The 20808-nt window shown below is 36.3% G+C and overlaps 1 protein-coding gene across 1 annotated transcript; it reads right to left on the bottom strand.

Moving 5' to 3' along the window:
* Positions 1–254: 254 nt before the first annotated feature.
* Positions 255–20413, bottom strand: LOC123659714 (protein N-terminal asparagine amidohydrolase). Its single transcript, XM_045594898.1, has 7 exons — positions 20338–20413; positions 9801–9994; positions 9229–9294; positions 8665–8847; positions 5971–6188; positions 5280–5441; positions 255–581 (listed from the first exon to the last, which is right to left on the bottom strand). Exons 2-7 carry the CDS (start codon positions 9985–9987, stop codon positions 456–458), a joined length of 942 nt encoding a protein of 313 aa, XP_045450854.1. The 5' UTR covers positions 9988–9994; positions 20338–20413; the 3' UTR covers positions 255–455.
* Positions 20414–20808: the final 395 nt, after the last annotated feature.

Raw genomic sequence — 20808 nt, 5'->3', positions numbered from 1 at the left:
TAAAGATGTCCATCTGAAGTTCATAGGAAATCATTTAACGTTTGGTTTACTGCTAAATTTCATTTATAAGTCCATATAAATTTTTTATTTGTGTGACTATACAATTCAGTCGGATTGATTCGCAACAAGTGTAAATCAACGAATCGTTTTAATCACGTAAGTATTTGTAGGTAAAACGAATCGTTTCTGAATGTAGACTACTAGAGGATTCACTCTAAAGCCACATATATAAAACGAATCGTTTCTGAATGTAGACTACTAGAGGATTCACTCTAAGGCCACATATAATCACTATAGAATTTTATCGGATCGTGCGCGATCGATTTCCACCGTGTCGTACCGTATCGCATTCAATATATTCAAAAACTAACCGTTTTTCCCACGAAAACGTTTATAGAAAAAAAACGAATCGTTATTAATATAGCAATCAGGTTTTGTAACATTTACATAAATATTTAGAAACGCACAGGAACCCAGCAACCAGTTTGTTCGTCACGTCGATAGTAGTGCGGCCGGTTATCCGGAAACACGGTCACTGCTGGGAATGGATGTTGCTGAATAAACTTCAGAGTTACACGCATCTGAAATAAGTATAATTTGTTATTAAGGTGCAGCTCGAATTCAGATTTCAGCCGCACTGACACACGTGAGAATTGAGAGCGCTTGGTTGTTCATTGCGCGAATTATAATTATGTATTTTCTCCACACAAACATTATCAATAGTTATTTTTAAAAAAAACGCAACATATAAAATGTTCTTCATACTTATTTCAATTACCATGCTTAATCTCAAGTCCATAACTTCTATATTTACTGAGATATTAAGGTTTTAATACAAAAATAGAGGTAACTTTGCTATTTTTTTGTATCGAGAAAATTTTATGGAATCGTGTTTTCGAAACATATGAAAGATACCTTATGTCCTGAACTTTACTATACATAAATTTCAAAGTTAAATATTCAGTAGTTTGGAAGATATGGACATCCTGCCGAGTGGAAAATAAGCAATTTGAGGTAGCATACACTCTTAATTGTAAATTACTTATACTTAAAATAGAAAGAGTTAATACTTTATACATACTGAGATAAACTATGAACAACAAGAATTGTGTTTGCTCGCACAACCTAAACAAACCACTAGCAAAAACAAACCTATTAATTTATATAGAGAAGTAATACAACGTAGGTAGAAAAAAATTAGTCAAGTAAATGGATAAGGAACATATAACAAACACTACATTTCGATAAAAAAAATCTCATCGAAAGCGGTCCACCATTCAAAAGTTCAAACATTTGAAAAAATACAGTCGAATTGAGAACCTCCTCGTTTTTTCGAAGTTGGTTAAAATAAGATAGATATGTGATGTGAAGTCACACAATTTTAGCAGGGGAAAGTCATAAATTGTTAATAATTATAAAATTACGTGTATCAAATTTATAGAAACTATTAACATGATTTTACATGTAAACAGATTTATGTACATAGTATACTAACTTAGTTTTAAGATTATAATTTGATCCATATACTGTTTTAGAAATAACGAATATTCAAAAGAACGCTATCTGTACAGTTTTTAACTCTGTGATGAAGTAGTAGTTGCAAGTTCAAATCAGGGCGACATTGAGTTTTTGTTATTTTATTTAAGAATATTAAAGATTGACGTTGCGCTCTTACTAAAACCCGCAGGAGGTCTTTTGCACATATATCACATATAAACATGTTTAACATACACACACAGTCGCCTGTTCCTAATGTTTGGAAACTTACAGTACCCCGCCATAAATAATGCACATCAACCTTTGGAAAGAGACAATCAGCTAATTTCAACTTCATAGAGCGTAGACGCCGCGTAGACGCCGCGTTGGCGCAACTGTCACAGCTATGGATTGTGCCTGTTGCGTGGGCGGTTGCGGGTTCGATCCCCGCACATGACAAACATTTGTATTGGCCATACAGGTGTTTGCCGTGGTCTGGGTGTTTGTGCAGTCCTTGTGAGTCTCCCCACCGTGCCTCGGATAGCACGTTAAGCCGTCGGTCCCGGTTGTTATCATCAACGCCTGATAGCGATCGTTAATCATAGTAGGGAATATATCCGCCAACCCGCATTGGAGCAGCGTGGTGGATTAAGCTCTGATCCTTCCACTACATGGGGAAAGAGGCCTATGCCCAGTTGTGGGACATTACAGGCTGAAGCGTTAGAGCGTTGTCTCTCTCGCACATTACCTATGTGACGTATCGGTCTGTCAGTATATAAGTGTAACACCGACTGATATAGAATTAAATACATATTTTTTGTGGTAAATATACAGGTAAATAATACTTAGGTATACAACTTGTCATTAAATTGACGTCCTAACGTTCAAGGTCATATAGAAATACATTAAGGCATACCTGACCGAAATTATACGTGAACAACGTAGATCGACGAAAAAATAGTCAAAAACGGTACACCCAGTAAAAAGTTATTGTGGATTTTCGAGAGTTTCCCTCGATTTCTCAGGGATCTCATCATCAGATCCTTGGTTCCTTATCATGGTACCAAACTAAGGATATCCCCTTTCCAAAAAAAAAAGAATTGTCAAAATCGGTACATCCAGTAGAAAGTTATGCGGTATAATACAACGTAGGTCGACGAAAAAAGCGTCAAGTAAAAACTCATTATTAGATATAACTCGAAAAGTAGTTGTTAGATCTCAAATAAATTTAAATGGGACCAATTGACACATACCACCTTTCGATTAAAAAAAAATTGTCGAAATCGGTCCACCCGGTCAAAAGTTCTGAGGTAACATACATAAAAAAAAATACATTCGAATTGAGAACCTCCTCCTTTTTTGGAAGTCGGTTAAAAAAATCAAGCCATAGAAAGTACAGCTTATTAGGGGGCGGCCATACGTGGTGTTTTTTAAATTTTCTGTCCCTCCCTCCCCCCTGGTGAGATGTTGTGAGCAGGGTTCGCCAAACCGATTCATATAGGTAACCGTTTGAAACGATTACCGTATGAATCGGTTACCGATTGAAAAGGTTACCGTTTTATTTCGGTTCCAAAACCGTAATAAAACGGTTACCGATTAAACTGTAATACCGAAATATAACGTTATGTATTTAGGTTTTAAATGATTCGGAGAAGTAACAGAGGGTGACAAAATCTGTGAGCCATCGTTTGAAATGAAAAATCTGTAATGTTCTTTTGCTTTTATTGATAATGCTTGGTTTTTCATAAGACTGGCTTCTTTAACTATGAAAGTAATTAAGTTTTTTGTTTTGAATTATTCGTTATATGCAATGTAAACATTAACGCGAAAAAGAGATGAAAACTTGCTCGCGGGGCCTGTCGTCTATCACAAATAAATAAGTTTTAAGTAAAATTACGCAACACACGGGAGAGAATGAGATAGAGATATGGTGTACGTTCGGACCGCAATCCGAGCTAGCGCAGCGCAGCTACAAGAACGGGAATTGCCCGCTTAAACTTACGACGCGAACGTTATGCCTACTACCGGTTTATTTCGATACTGTATTACCGATATGATTCGGTTACCGAATGATTCTCTTACCGTTATTTTGATTCGATAAGTACCGTTTTATAAAGGTAAATAACCCATACCGGAATATCCCTGGTTGTGAGGTTTTATTCAACCTCCTCTCCCCCTCCCCCAATCTCACGTGAGATTTTTCAAAATGTGGGTTTCTTACGTAAACGCGTTGGATTGTTATTGTACAAAAAAAAATATTTAACAATAGAATTCTTAAATAATACTTTTCAATCAGAAAAAAATTGCGTGATATTTGCTGAGGCCTCCCCTCTCTCCAACGTAAGATTAGATGAGATTTGACTCGACCCCCTCCCCCTCCATAAACATCTCACGTATTTTATGAACGCCCTCTTACTACGTAACTTTACAATCGACACATTTGAAAAAACAAGTTGAGAGAACATGAGTAAAGAGTCTATAAATAACCAACTTAACTGCGACAACGGTTGACTGGGTCATTGACACAACACTAACGTACACACGATGGTAAATTTATAAATATAATAATAATAATTAAATTAGTAATTTTACCATTTTTATTAAAGCGTTAGAGCAAGTAAGTTGCAAATTTATAATAGGTTATAATATCGATTCTGATATCGCAGTAAAATGGGAGGACCCCAGTTTAATAATACGTCGTATAAATAAATACATATAACAACCACTCAGGGCGGGTATAGAACCTTTAAAGCCTGGATCAGAAAGCAGGGTCACTGTTCACTGCAAACTGTACCATCGTCTAGTATGCAAAATTACATACAACAGAACACAGAACCTACTATTTTTTAAACGATTACAATAAATGATTCAGGCTGTAAGACTTAACGGAGTTAGGTCACAGCAGGAAATATCTTTTCTCAAAATATGGAACATCCCGACAGGGGAAGTACCTCGACCTCACAGAAAATCACAACTAAATAATAGCTACATTCAAGCAGTGTTGTATTCCTGTAGTGAGTAAGGTGATCAGAGCTCCTGGGGAGGTTTGGTGGTTGGGTCGACAATGCTCTTGCGATGCTTCTGGTGTTGCAGGCGTCTATGAGCTACGGTAATCGCTTACCGAAGACGGGCAGCAGCGTCTTCGGTGCGACAAAGCCAGCCCTGCGGTCACCAACCCGCCTGCCCAGCGTGGTGACTATGGGCAAAACACATAAGTTCACGCTATTTTTGGCGTAAACTTGTGAAGGCCTATGTCCAGCAGTGGACTTTATAGGTTGTAATGATTCGGCCTAGTTGTTTAAAAAAACATCCCACTACTGGGCATAGGCCTCTTTCCCCGTGGTGAAGAATCGGAGCCTAATGCAGCACGCTGCTCTGTTGTAAGTTTGAACACTCACATTGTGCACGAAGTGCGGGCCCTCGACGGCCGGCGTGGTGCTGAGGTGCTGCAGGATGAAGTCGTCGGACTGCTCCAGCCACAGGTCCACGAGCCTAATGCAGCACGCTGCTCTGTTGTAAGTTTGAACACTCACATTGTGCACGAAGTGCGGGCCCTCGACGGCCGGCGTGGTGCTGAGGTGCTGCAGGATGAAGTCGTCGGACTGCTCCAGCCACAGGTCCACGAGCCTAATGCAGCACGCTGCTCTGTTGTAAGTTTGAACACTCACATTGTGCACGAAGTGCGGGCCCTCGACGGCCGGCGTGGTGCTGAGGTGCTGCAGGATGAAGTCGTCGGACTGCTCCAGCCACAGGTCCACGAGCCTAATGCAGCACGCTGCTCTGTTGTAAGTTTGAACACTCACATTGTGCACGAAGTGCGGGCCCTCGACGGCCGGCGTGGTGCTGAGGTGCTGCAGGATGAAGTCGTCGGACTGCTCCAGCCACAGGTCCACGCCGCGCAGCGGCTCGTAGTTGAACGGCCCGATGCGCAGCATCGCCAACCCGTTGTCGTATATGTCGAGTACCTGCAATTTAAATGTTCTATTTAATATTTGTTGTAAATTTTTAAATTAAGCGTAACTGTAATGTACTTTTTACACTGAATTTGCATATAATTGAAAACAAAGCAAGTAATTCACAATTAGCAACTGATTTTTTTTTTATTTATATTGGAAAAAATAGACTGAGATGAGACAAGATTTAAATACTTAAAGAGAAACGCAAGCATTATAAAATTCAATAAATCGTTACACTAATTGTTGATATTTTAGAGATAATTGAGATCTAACTTAAATTAGCAGAATTGTACGTATTTGGGCTCTTATTGTCACTATCGACACTTTCATTTAAACGGGGCTTGTCGCGATTAACAACACCTCGGTCACCGAAATATGAATCGATAATCGGAACCCAAATATGAACTATCTTCAAATAATAATAGCGGTATGTCATATCCACTTTAAATGATATTCTTAACTCAACTATTACTAAAAAAAAAATGATTTCTAACAGAAGTCCAGTATAACAGCAATTGGTAAAATGACCCTCACACACCTGAGAAGAATGTAATCCACCGGTAATATTTCTAGTCCCTCGAAGGGGTAATTCGGGCCCCTTATCCGGGAAGGTGGCCGGGAACAGATCACCGGCTCGGATATCCACCCCGACCCCGGTCACGAGGGGCGCGGGCGTCCCCCCTCCTAACGCTGTATTTAGCTCGCAACAGCAGGCGAGGGTTAAGTCGATTTCTTCAGTTAGACGGTGAAAGGATACTGTAAAAAAATTTAATCGTCATATTAGAATAGTGTGTTATTACCAAACTTATAAAAAATGTAGCTTTTGTCCGATAATACTGAATTGTACTAAAGTGATTTGTAGTTGACAAGAATTTAAACAACGAATCACTGCTTACGCTTTAATTATTTTTAACGCCTAATAACGACAAAAATTCTAAAAGTAGCTGTTGGCTACTAGTAATTGTCTGGACCAGTATATATTTTTTATATTTCTTATGTACAGTATCGATACGATATAATTACGAGTTAGCCTGTAACATCGCACAGCTGAGCATTTTTCCACGTTTCTCCATGTATGTATACTGCACATACATCGGCCGGTTACAGTTTTTTCATTCGTATAATTTTTGATTAATTTCAAGTTTTCTAATACTTTATAGAATGTCCTTACGGAAAAAAAGAATCATAAAAATCCGCAGAAGAATCATAAAATTTCGAAAGTTTAAGAAAACAACGACTACTCAAACTTTGCGGACAGTCCGGAAAACAGGACAACCTCTGGCGGGTCAGCTGGTTATTTAAAAATTAACAACTGCTAATATCTCCAATGATTTTATTATTGCAGATAAAATTTTGGTCGAAGACGTCATAAAAGCTCGTTTTCGCTTTTCTGTTTGATGTGTTATTTATAAAATTTATTATTTGATTTATTATCGAGACAGGCGTGGTGGGCATTTAATCTGATATAGCGGTGACTAAAATACATTTTCCTAGTTTATGTCATATACAACTTTATAAAATGAATGCATCATTACGGACGTCATACGTAGTTTGGTTAATCAAAACTATTTTGTACCTACACATTATGCATATGTTTACTTTAAATTTCCGATAATTTGGCACTATTGCTAGTACCATGGTCAGCGAATTTCCATGGTAAGTTTTACTTCTATTTAATTGTGATGGCCATTTAATGTAAGTTTAGAATTTTAAACTTTATTTTAATCAAATCCATATTTCTTGTAATACAGTTCTGATATAGACAGATGTAATCAAAGCTAATATCGAGCTCAAACGATATATATTATGCATATCAATTCTGTAAAATATAATAAGAGAAAACTTTGGAAAACACTTTTTTGTTGAGGTAAGTCACAGCAGAAAAAATCTTTTCAAAAGTGGGAGCAGCCCAACAGAGGAAGAATCTTAGAAGATCACAGCTAAATAATACTGATCTCAATTAGTCTTGTATTCCTGTGGTGAGGTAGCCAGAGCCCCGTGTTAAGAGTAGAAGTTTATAGGCTCCATAGGCTACGGTATCCGCTTACCATCAAGCGGGCCCTATAAATAACCCTTTGTATATCATAAAATGGTGGATCGGTAAAATGATGCGCGATAAAAAACGAAAATGGTGTAAGGCAGTTTCAGAGTGGTACCCAAGATATGGGAAGAGAAGCCGTGGAAGACAGTGCATAAGATGGGAGGATGATCTCAAAATGACATCTGGCCCAAGGTGGAGACGGGTAACTCAGGACAAACCACAGTGGCGATTATTAGAGGAGGCCTATGCCAAGAGGCACACTGAGAGTTAGAGACATTATATAAGTTATAAATGATGCAAACGCGTACATCATCTTTAATCCCAGAATAAAGGGCTTTATTAATATTACTATTATATTATAAAATACAGCAAAGTATACATTTAAATATTTATTTATTTATTAACACATTCGCACACTAATACAAGGTTTTAACAGCATAACAAATGATATATAAATATAGAATTTGCATCAGTTGCAACAGGCGGCCTTATGGCTACTACAGCGATCTCTTCCAGGCAACCTTTGGGCAGAGGACTAAATAAGAAGTGTGAGATGTGAAGTAATGTTATCAAATCAATAAACCCTAGTTATAACAAGTTAGTGAACTATGTAATTGTACATATCATCCAACAATGAGCGCCCACGCGTTCTCTAATAATTCGCTACTCGTTGGCACTGCGACAAATAACGTCGTGACCTTGTCTCTTGTAGATATTTATTTCTCAATGAGCGTGTATGTGAAGACTGCATTGCTTAAACTGGTGGACTATTCCTTTTTTTGTTGAATTTTCTATTGACGTATAAAGTGAAAAGACACCATTTTTATTGTGGTTTCAGTTTTTCGCTAGATAGCGATACTTGAATTTACTAAGCGACGATAAAATAAATTACAGAATATAATGATATTTATATTATTAAATATAAGTTTTGTCCAAGATAGGGCAAGTTAATGCCTGCGTGTTTGATAATAGCAGAACTAGTAAATGATGATTTCAAGCTCTTGTTATTTACTTGATTGTCCCTACTAGCGTTGACTGCTTGTCGCTTCATCACAAACCATTACTTCTGTTTTAAAATAGATGTATATACTTCATGAAAAAACAGCATATAATCATTTCTTTTGCCAAAACAAGACTACAGCCATTAAAACCAGTTGAAACATTACGATCACAATTTAAAAAAATACTTACACATAATATTAGCGAACAAATCATCAGAGTAACGATGGGGATCTGTGAATCCTCCTACTAGCTGCAACTCTAATCGACCTTCAGGATACCCGACCGCTAACTGTTGCACTCGAGCCACCATAGTGGCGGCCGCTTCCGCTGTTCCAGAACCATCCAGATGGGCGAGCGCTACAGCTCCTGATCCTGGAATAGATAGACATATACATAACAAATACACTTATATTAAAATTGTTCATTCTGAAGTCAAAATACCTACACTCAATTATTTTTAATTAATTGATTTACAATATAAGAGCATCATTGAGAATCATTTTTTTAAATTTTAAATACAAATTTTTGAAGTGATACTTCTTTTGGCGCGTTAGGGATAAATTATGGGAGTAAATTTTTACAATGCACGCGCATACCGTCATGAAAAAAACCTACACCCTGAAGTTATCTAGTCAACGAAGAAGAAGTCAGCAACGTGAAGTTAGCTAGCCAATGAACTGTAACTTTTTACGTGCATACATAATATGTAAGTACACACTTCTTTATTTTCAATTATTATTACTTCTTTCTTACCTGAATGTCTGACGACTACTATAATACATGATGTGGCGTCGTCCGACCCAATGATACTAACGTTTTCTGAAATAAAACAAAAATAAAAATTTTAAATTGTAAAAATTATATATATAAATCTTCCACAGTTTTTTTCATTCGCGTTTAGTTTTGACAGCCATCACATTGTTTCGCGATTTCAATTACTTTTATTACACTAGCCAAAAAAAGTGCACTGCGCCTTTAACCAGACCTATCTGGTTTATGTATTTCGATGCACTGAATCTGAATTTTGATTCTGTTTGGTCCCTACACCCCCTAATTTTGAGTAAATTCCAAAAAATCTCCAAAAAGGGTAATATACGCAAAATTGCATTTATACAAACGATTTGTTTTTGAAATAGCACAAGTATATTTAGGGCTATTGCTCAAATACTACGAGTTATAGCGTGATTTGAAAAATCATATATTACTACTGGATAATATAGCTAGCTATATAACAATAAAAGTAATATCAAAATTAGTTCAACTGCTTTAAAACCACACGGTAGTAGCATAACGATAACGATAAACTAATCCATATATTAACTTACTGTCATGAGGAACAACCGCCGCCATTTCCCTCTGGGCAACATAGAGCAGACCGGGGGGGCCGATGACCCTCGCAGCGGCGCCCAACAACTGGGCCGCTGCATCTCTGTAGCCAGGATGTGTTGCCAGCAACGCCCGAATCGACCTCGGGCACTCGTCCGCGAGGACGCCGTTCAGCACCACCACCATGCTGACTCTGAAAAGTGGCTCTGTTTTTGTTAATCAATAGAGATGACAATCAGAAACGTACATCTGGTGTACATATACAGACTGAATACAAGTATACAAGCGAGGGGCATTGAATTAAAGCACGTATTGATTAATTGATTGCAACATTCCACTGCTGGGCGTAGGCCTCTTTCTTCACATAGAAGGAAACACGTATACTATACACTATTACTTAAATAGGTACAAAAACATCATTCAGAATAATAGAAGAAGCAACAGTTTAGGTACAGGACACGTTTACAACTGAACTTAAAGTACTGTTTCTCTTTGATTGATTTTTGTGCATAGTTTATGAATAGTTCGGACGATAAATATTATGCATGTTAGGTGTATCTCGCATGTACTCAGCTTGAATGACATACAAAACATCCAATAACCGTATACAAGGAATCGTCTGTCTTTATGCTTGTTGGGTACGTTGATATATTAAATAATAGGTATGTGTGTAATTATCAAATTTATTTTTTAAAACGCTTTCTAAACGACAAAGCCAGCCCTGCGGTCACCAACCCGCCTGCTCAGCGTGGTGACTATAGGGGCAAAACACATGAGTTCACGTTATTTTTGGCGTAAACTTGTGGAGGCCTATGTCCAGCAGTGGACTTTATAGGCTGTAATGATGAATAAGGTACCTAATGAACAAGTCAATGAGCATTTAGCATATGAGCATTATTTTTTTTTAACAGATATAAATCAACATTCATTTACAATTACATATGTTAATCTATACAATTATACAAAATCAAAGAATTAGTTTAATCATTAATTAAAATCCGTCAAAATTTTTAAAAACGTTGGGTCACACAATAATAAATTTAAACCTTATATCTTAAAAAAAAAACTTGTCCTTTATATCGGAAACGTAAACAACAAAACGACTCATAAGAAACTTATGTAACATTCAAAATAAATAATGAAACATTTAAAAACTTCCGAAGGTAAAAATGCTACCAATAGCGTCGTAACAAATTCAATTGTGTTCTTCGATAATATATTCCGTGAGGCGGCGGGTCACTCGAATGACACCGGCTCTATTTTACACTAGCATTTTATACAGGCGTGTGTAAATTTGCATATGCTATGCTCAACGAGAATTCAGACGTTAAGAAATACAATATTCTCGAAACGGCACGAAAATACCACGTGAATTCCGAACGTTACTGAAATAACATTTCGACAGATATTTGAGGTTATAAGTACCTATGTGTATTTTTCGTTCATTGTTTTCAAAAGTTGACCATCATGACTACCATCATGGTGTTGACCAACGAAAAGGCAAAAAAATGGCATGTTTAAAAAATAAGAACATTTAATAACCTATTTTTTCTGTTTTTGTCATCGGCTTTTTAAGTTCTAAGGTGGTAGTGGAACTGTGTTATCCCTTAGTCGCCTCTTACGACAACCACGGGAAGAGAAGAGGAGGCTATATTCTTTACTGCCGTAACCACACAGCATGTTTATTTACAAGGTGTCTTCAAATCTCAAAAAAGACGCTACATTCGTTTTTAAGGGGAAAGAGCAAAGTCCACATTTTTTATACTTTCTTATTGTATTTTTATTAGTATTACGGTTATAATATAATAATAATAATAAATACTCAATCGCATACACTCACATAACAGAATAGAATTATTTTATGTAAAAATTAATCAAAGCGAAAGAATAAAATAATAATTTATAGAAACTTATTGTAAAGGCCAGTAGGGATTCTAGTTAATTTTTAGTAACAATGTTATATTTCCTTATCATCAGATTTTGTTCTTAGAACTTGGGATTTTGTGACACAATAGCCACTGATTGTGACGCATTCATTTGGATTTTTTGATATAACAAAAAGGCCTTTTATTTCCTGCATTATATTGTAAATATTTACAATTTAAAAAAGACAGCGTGCATGCAAAATTAATTTTAGACAATGCTATAAACATAAAATAGAAAAAATAAAAAAGTCTTTTAAAAGTGTTTTAATAAATTATGTGAATATTCTAAATTGGATTAGGTATGTAAATGTCCAGAGATGACAAATGAAGAAAATAATGATAAATGTAGAATTAGAATTATACAATCTTATCAAAATACAATAATTAAAATTTACAATGTCAATAAAAATACATTACTCTCAGTGGATAATATTAAAAGTAATAAATATCAATAATTTGGTTAAGAAATTTATATGTAGAAATTACAATATACCTACAACAATGTTAAAATACAATATCTAGTCTTTACGATTGTGTCGAGTGTTTGCGAACCCAGAAAATAATATATTTTAGGTTTTAATGTCCGTGTTGTATGTGTTTTCGGATCCCGAACAACTGGAGGCCACTGATTGTGACGCATTCATTTATCAAATACATAGTCATTAAACACTTATTCATACACGAGTTACTAATTTTATTAATGTTACTTTTTATCAATTGCACTTGAAATCATGCATGTATTGCTCGTGATTTGATACCCATAAAAATCATTTTAGATTTTCGAATGCACGAATGTAATTGGGTCACATTGCAATGAAACGACGATCGTTAAAACTTTAAATACCATAACAACGATATTAATACACGCATTCGAGATATGATAACAAAATTATTAATAACCTAATAATGTCACAATCATGAAACAATGTAAACATAATTATTAAAAACATTCTTTATTCCGACATAAATAAATCTACGGTTCAGCCTGTAATATCCCACTGCTGGGCATAAGCTTCTTTCCCCATGTAGAAGAAGGATCACAGCTTAATAATCCGCGAAAGCAAAGCCGCGACCTGAATGCCAGTAACGATTAGTAAGTTATTGTTACTTAATGTATTTATTGATGTGCCTCCGGAAAACATACAGCATTGTATATGAAGAAGCAGTGCATACTTTGCCATTTACTTACGGTCTGTTGAATACATTGTCTATGGTTCAACTACCCTACAATAATTGACGGTAGTAGAAAATCCAGCTAGGACACGTTTAGCCGTTGTCACTTTGGACGTCATAGCGTTGTGTACTTTCGCCGCGTGCGGTCGAGATCCAAAAATATTATAATAATCCGTTCAATATTTCAAAAAATAATTTTACAAAGTGTTAGCTTAACTAATATTAAATCAATATCTATTCGTATTTCTGTTTGTGCCGGTTTTAATACCGCGGGAGTGAACCGTCATGAATCGCGTGCCTAGTGAGGTCGATGAAGATTTAGAGGCAAACCAGCCTATCGAATCCAATTCACCGATCGAGAGGGGCATAAGGCCAAGGAAAGAAAACTCTTCCCACTCCAGCAATTCATCAACCAGCGAGTCGGAAGAGGAGGGACCTCCACGCAAGAAATCGAAACGAGACGCTCAGGTAACGGTCGATCCCCGGATCGACGCGTTATACGAACAGGTCAGTGTCCTTACTAATTTAATTATGCATCAACAATATGCGTTATCTACAAATACGAATGTGCCCGCAAAATCTACTGACGTGATTGAGAATCCAGAACAGAGTAATGGCGATTTCTTGACTAATCCTTGTACTAGTACACCAAAATCTTTAGATTTAGGTATTTGTAAAACTGATTTCGATCAGAAAAAAGTACTTAAACCAGCTGATGAACAGCGTTTAAATCAGCTAATAAAACTACAACATTTTAACTCGTCTACGTGGCAACATATTCGATATAAGAAAGCATTAACAGACATGCTTGCGTTCCCAGGCTTTTGTAATTTAAAAATTAATGACGAAATATGTTGCTTAAATAAAGGCAAAGATTTCCTGGCCTCAACAGAAGAAATTATGGCGGCAATAACTAATGCTTTGCTATACCAAAGGCAGTTACTACAATCAGGCCTACAAGAAATTATTAATTGGTCCCACAATAAGCCTACAGAACTTACTTCTGATAACCTCTTCAATAAAATAAGTGAAATGTTCGGTACTATGTCGCCATCTTATAAATTATCTGAACAAACATTACAAATTGTGTGTGGTAAACGAGCTGAATGCATAGAAACTAGGCGTAAAAGATTAATTAATGAAATTTCTGATAGAAGTATTCAAGCCGCTCTTGTTAGCATACCTCCTAGCGAGGAATTTCTATTCGAGAAAACACAATTAATATCACTGGTGCAATCCCTCGGAGGGCCTCATTATTGGCTATCACCCCCGCAGGTGGTTAAAAACAGGGACCAAGTGAAAAGAAAATACCACGAACCGACACCATCGACATCCAAACCCAGGTCACAAGGACAAGATAAGAATTATTTTCAAAATACCTCCAAAAAATCGAACGCTAAACAAACGTACAAAGGAAAGATCGACAACCACAAACAACCAAGAAACCCGTCCTTTCGAAACAAAGACAAGAAAAAATGACTATCCGACACAATTCAGGGGAGGTCGTCTAGAGACGTTCAAAAGCCGTTGGCAGGCACTCGGTGCGAACAAATTCATAATATCAGCAATCATTGGTTTTCGAATACCATTTCACAAGAAACCTCCTCTGGTAATGCCAACAAGACTTGTTATGAAGCGATTTGCAACCAAACCCTCTTCGGACATGACTCAAATAGTGCAAGACCTCTTAGATCAAAAAATACTGCAGCGGGTTACCAAAGTAACGCCCAGTTTTATCTCCAAGCTATTTCTGCGGAAGAAAAGCGACGGGTCGATGCGACCTATTTTCGACCTACGAGAATTGAACAAATTCGTAAAGACAAAGCATTTTCGCCTTATCTCCCACAGCTCAGTGCCAGATTTTCTCCAGCCAGGAGACTGGATGATAAAATTAGACATATCTCAGGCATATTTTCACGTACCTGCAGCAAAAACTCACCGCCCATTCCTTCGAATCAGTTACTTAGATCAATTGTACGAGATGACATGTCTGCCTTTTGGCCTGGCCTCAGCGCCACGTCTCTTTTCGTCCGTAACATGCTGGGTCGCGGAGACCCTGCGTGCCAAGGGATGTCGTGTACTAGTCTACCTAGACGACTACCTTTTGGTCAACCAAGACCAATCCAAGTTATGTCTTCAGGCCTCGGAGGCCGTGAGGCACTTGGAATACCTGGGCTGGATTCTCAATTACCAGAAATCGATCTTAACTCCGACACAAGACCTAGAATACCTTGGCATCCGCTGGCAAACTGCAAGGAACAGGATGACACTACCGGAAAAGAGGATACACACTCTCAAAGCTACCATTCTTCGATTATTATTAAGAGGCCAGATTACGCTTCGCGAATTGCAGAACCTACTGGGACAGCTCAACTTTGCCAGCTTTGTCATACCCCGAGGCAGGTTACATTGTCGAAAAGGGCAAATCTTTCTTCGACATTTCAACAAAAGGCAACCACGTCAAAAGAAACGAATCCCCTACATGGTGTATCAAGAGATCAGATGGTGGCTCGGCGCCACACGTCACTCTTCGGTAATACACAGAAAGCCGGCTACTCATTTCCTAGCGACGGACGCTTCGGATTTGGGTTGGGGTGCTCATCTAAATGGGCATCTAATGTGGGGAACTTGGTCTCCACACCAACGGGGATGGCACAGCAACAGGAAAGAGCTATACGCAGTAATGGCAGCGATCAGAGCAAACGTTGCTGCGTTAAGCAAATCCCACGTACTTGTCCAATCAGACAATCGAACCTTAATTGCATACATCCGGAAAGAGGGCGGAACGAGGTCGTTAGCACTACTAGGGTTGACGTACAAACTATTAACCCTAACCGACCAGTTCAAGATAACACTATCGGCGCATTACCTGCCAGGGAGGTACAACACAATAGCAGACAGATTGTCACGAGGGAAAGAAGTTGCGGAATGGCATCTCTTGCCCCAAACAACTGGAGAAGTCTTCAGGAAATGGGGTCGACCAGAAATAGATCTCTTTGCTTCTCGACGAAGTGCTGTAGTAAGAAACTACGTTTCAATAGACTGCAGAGATCAATCAGCAAGCTATATAAATGCCTTCAGCAGACCTTGGCAATACCAACTAGCGTGGATATTCCACCCACCGAGCCTATTACCCAGAGTCTTGGCACATCTAAACCGTGCGACAGGGACTTATTTGGTAGTAGCACCGGAGTGGCCTCAAGTTTTCTGGCTGCAAGATCTGAAGTCCAGAGCGTTGGATCACCCACACGAAATACAGAACCTGTCGAAAACAATGATAGATATGACAACGTCCCAACCACCGCCACAAGTACATCTATTAACCTTGAAAGTTTGGAAAATTGGGGGTGGGGTTCCCAAATAAAGGAGTGGTCTACCCAAGAAAGGGAGCTGTTAAAAAACAGCTGGCGACAGTCTACTTTAGCAACATACCTACCTGCGATTAAGAGATGGTTAAAGTGGTGTAACAATTCGCAAGTTAACCCAAAAGCACCTAATCCTGCCGACATCGCGAAATTTTTAATTTATCTTTTCCTAAATGAAAACTTATCTTATAGCACTATTTTAGTCCACAAATCGGCTATATTAACTTTCTGTGGTCCTTACGTAGAACAGCAAGCATTTACAAGCTTCATTATTAAACATGCCCTTAAGGCAATTGGAGTAGCTAAACCGAAATTAGTTAGACCGTTAATTACCTGGGACCCAAGAATTGTTCTGGAATGGCTTTCAGTTAGTTCACCTAAAGAGACGCTCTTTGAAATAGCGCGTAGAACAGCAACAGTGTTGTTACTAGTATCCGGACGTAGAGTTCACGACCTTACCTTGCTGCGAATTTCCAAAGATAACTATTTCGATAATGGACAAAACATCTATTTAATACCCGCATTTGGGTCAAAGACTGACAGACATGACTATCGCCAACCTGCTTGGAAGCTCTCTAAGCACCCTGATAAGAACCTTTGTCCGGTTAGTTTAGTTAGGTGCTTAATAGAGAAAACCAAACAACGGAGATCAGATATTAGAGACTTAGACAACCTTTTCATTACAATTTGTAATAAAGTTAAGTCTGCTTCCCGCACTGTAATTGGCAATTGGGTGCGCACAGTTCTCAAGGACAGTGGCATTGATGCTACCCCGGGGAGTTGTAGGTCAGCTGTAGCTTCACTTGGGTGGTTAGATAATCAGCCCTTAGATGATATATTAGCTCGGGGCAACTGGAAATCATCCACTACATTTTTTAATCATTACTGTAAAATAATTGAAGTATCTAAAAATGATCGTAATTCCTTTTTTAATACTTTCACATCATTATAAATTTATATAAGTTATAAATATAAGTTAAAATAAATAATTATCAATAAATAATAATTAAGATTTTTGCAATGAGTAAAATTGTACTATTTGGTTTCATTTTGTTAAGAAATGTAAAATGAATTATTTACCTAAAATAAAAATAAATGATTTAATCAATCTCTTTTCATTAAACTTTTATTAGTCTCATTTTATTATTCATCATAGCGTTGTGTCTATATACATATTTCACCAGCAGATAACAAACACGTCTTCATATACAATGCTGTATGTTTTCCGGAGGCACATCAATATAACGGTTTTACATAACAATAAAACCGATATTATGTGCCGAGAGGGAAAACATACAGCATTGCAGGAAGTCCTTCCTGGTGAAGACTATGACGTCCAAAGTGACAACGGCTAAACGTGTCCTAGCTGGATTTTCTACTACCGTCAATTATTGTAGGGTAGTTGAACCATAGACAATGTATTCAACAGACCGTAAGTAAATGGCAAAGTATGCACTGCTTCTTCATATACAATGCTGTATGTTTTCCCTCTCGGCACATAATATCGGTTTTATTGTTATGTAAAACCGTTATATTAAAACATCGTGTAGGGACACTGCAAGTTAAGTACATTTTTACTCATAAAAGCTTTAAACTTATTTTAAGTGAAACTAATATATTTAAAACATTGTTACACTCAAATCGTAAGCAAATTATTTAACTAATAGTTTTAGATAAGTGTCCTCAAGAATACAATACATATGCATTCAAAATCTCATAAATGCCGTCCCACGTCCTTGGTCAAACAAGTGGTGATTAATGATCCGCGTCGTACCTGCCTTAAGATTGAGATGCTGTTTGAATGTAAATAATCCCATTGAAGCGTGTAGGAACGCTCTCGGTCAATTTAACATCGATAATACAAAAGTTCATTGTAACAATATACAGTTTAATTACGCATCTACAATCAGAATTATAGATAAGATTTCTATTAGAATTAAATTTATTTAAAAAATGATTGATAGTCAACGTCTATTGTTAACTTAAAAATACATTGACTAATGAAATTATTAAATTAAGAACCTTTTTTCGTTAAAAATAATGTGAGAAAGAATTCAAAAAGATTATTCCATGTTACATTTTAATAATCCCGAAATATAAAATGCAAAAGATTACACAAAAACATGAAAAAAACAGAAATATAATATTCTAAGCGCTTTCCTAGAAAGCTCGATTATTACAAGAGGCAATCTTACGCACCTCGGAACTTTCATTTTATTATAAAATTACAATTAATACGTCGTTTCACAGAAGAATATTTTAATAATACTTTTGTGATTGTAGAACAAGCGAGATTTTTTAAATTATATTTTCATTAAATATTATTATTTTAATTAAATTTAATTTCAATTAAGTATTATTATTATTATACTAAAATGTACTAAATAAAAGTAAAATAAGATCTACTACATGCTTCTCAAAATAATTGTTTACTGAGCTATGTTTTCTATGCACATATTAGTATTTTTTTATTATTATAACTTTCATTATTTTAATTTTGATATCCTGACTATAGTTTCGAATTAGCCGATGATTATTATATTTCTGACAGAGTACCTAATATCCAGACAAGATGAGTTCCAGTTTCGTCATTTCATGGTTAATTGAGCAGTAATAACCAAATTATTTTCTTACCGAACTAAGAAAGTAAAAATATTTTAAAGTTGCTTACCATAAGAACAGACGACCGTTTGTGTATGTTATAAAATATTTATTATGATTTGGGAAAGATATAGTGAAAATTAATTTATAATTAAAAATTCATGCGTTTTAAGACCTCCAAAAAAGGAGGAGGTTCTCAATTCGACTGTATTTTTTTTAATGTATGTTACTTCAGAACTTTTGACCGGGTGGACCGATTTCGACATTTTTTTTTTAATCGAAAGGTGGTGTGTGTCGTTTGGTCGCATTTAAATTTATTTGAGATCTAACAAGTACTTTTCGAGTTATATCTAATAATGCGTTTTTACTTGACGCTTTTTTCGTCGACCTACGTTGTATTATACCGCATAACTTTCTACTGGATGTACCGATTTTGATAATTCTTTCTTTGTTGGAAAGTAGATATCCCTAGTGTGTGTGTGTAGTGTAGTGTAGTGTAGTGTAGTGTAGTGTAGTGTGTAGTGTGTAGTGTAGTAAGTATGTACCATGATAAGAAAACCAGGATCTGATGATAGAATCCCAGAGAAATCGAGGGAAACTCTCGAAAATCCGCAATAACTTTTTACTGGGTGTACCGATTTTGATAATTTTTAATTTAATAGAAAGTTGATGTTTATCATGCGGTCACATATAAATTTTATCGAGATCTGATTACTACTTTTTGAGTAATCTTTGATAACGCGTAGTTACTTGACTATTTTTTCGTCAATCTACGTTGTATTACTACAATGTAATTTAAGTCGGGTTTTTTTCGTTTGCGAGCAAACACAATTATGTAATATGTAATCAAGAAAATTTAATACAACAATATACTGAACATATATAATACTGCGCTTTAAATAACAAATGTGTTTCTTTTTCATTTCGAGTTCTTAATCAATAACTTTTTAAATTAAAGTCTCTAGTATATAAAAAAAGTCTACATAGTATTTTTGTGTATTTTTATGATGAGTTAAATAAAAAAATGTCTTAAAATAATATTTTTTAATTTAATTTTTTAGAATGACTTAAAAATATTTATTTTAAGCATAAAAAAAGTAAATATTTACTTAGTTGAAAAAAAAATGTATATACAGCAACAACATATTTTTATTACTCAAATGAAAAATCAAAAATACCTATTCGATTACCGCATACGAAATCACACTAAAATAACAAAACTGATAATACTCTACAATCACTTATTTATTTAATTCACAAAAATTAACAAATTTGAAAAACACGAAACAAACGACTGAGTTAGCGCACAAAAAACCGAGAGGCGACTGAGATGGTTATAGGTTATCGTAGCCGACATGAGCATTCGAAGCCGCTAGTTACTCGCTTGTTATTGTTATGATAATGCTTATTATATGTTGGAAATAGTGGACCGATAGTGTATGTATCGTGCAATAAGCAATTAAGAAATATACCGTCAACTTTATCGTGGCATGTAATAAACAAACGAGCGCAGGCGTCCGCGAATGTCGCTCGTTGTCTTCAGATAATGAATATTATTAACTCTACGCTTCCTAGAAGTGTGTTTAATGACTTAATGCTCGAGCAAATCAAATTATAGTTAACCTAAAAGCGAACTTTCGTTATATATAAACGCTTAAAGTTACGAAATGTACATTCATATGATAAAAAAGTATTAAAAAAAGGTTAAAATAATAATTCTAACATATTTTGAATTTTTTTAAAAATATATCGAGGCCAAAAATTTTAAACACCCAAGTCTCTAACGTAACAAAAATACAAAAGCTCCAATCTTTATTCGTAACTAAAAGATTTCTAATTAGTTTACAGAGTGAAAAAATGTCACATCTTGAATAGTTGGGGGCCCGGGACGGCACGGGTCGGTAGATCAAAGGCGAGTATCACGAGCTAATTGAGCCTAATTG

Source organism: Melitaea cinxia, chromosome 14 (genome assembly GCF_905220565.1).
Source record: "Melitaea cinxia chromosome 14, ilMelCinx1.1, whole genome shotgun sequence".
Taxonomy (NCBI): Eukaryota; Metazoa; Arthropoda; class Insecta; order Lepidoptera; family Nymphalidae; genus Melitaea; species Melitaea cinxia.
The sequence above is the reverse complement of the archived record's forward strand: the minus strand, read 5'-3'. Positions and strand labels throughout refer to the sequence as shown.

What these genes read in the sequence shown, in the direction of transcription:
- LOC123659714 (XM_045594898.1), bottom strand. Translation starts at nt 9,987, where the DNA reads ATGGTGGTGGTGCTGAACGGCGTCCTCGCGGACGAGTGCCCGAGGTCG. An exon ending in GGCGGTTGTTCCTCATGACA is followed by an intron (nt 9,295 to 9,800) that starts GTAAGTTAATAT and finishes GTTTTATTTCAG; the next exon opens with AAAACGTTAGTATCATTGGG. An exon ending in AGTAGTCGTCAGACATTCAG is followed by an intron (nt 8,848 to 9,228) that starts GTAAGAAAGAAG and finishes TATCTATTCCAG; the next exon opens with GATCAGGAGCTGTAGCGCTC.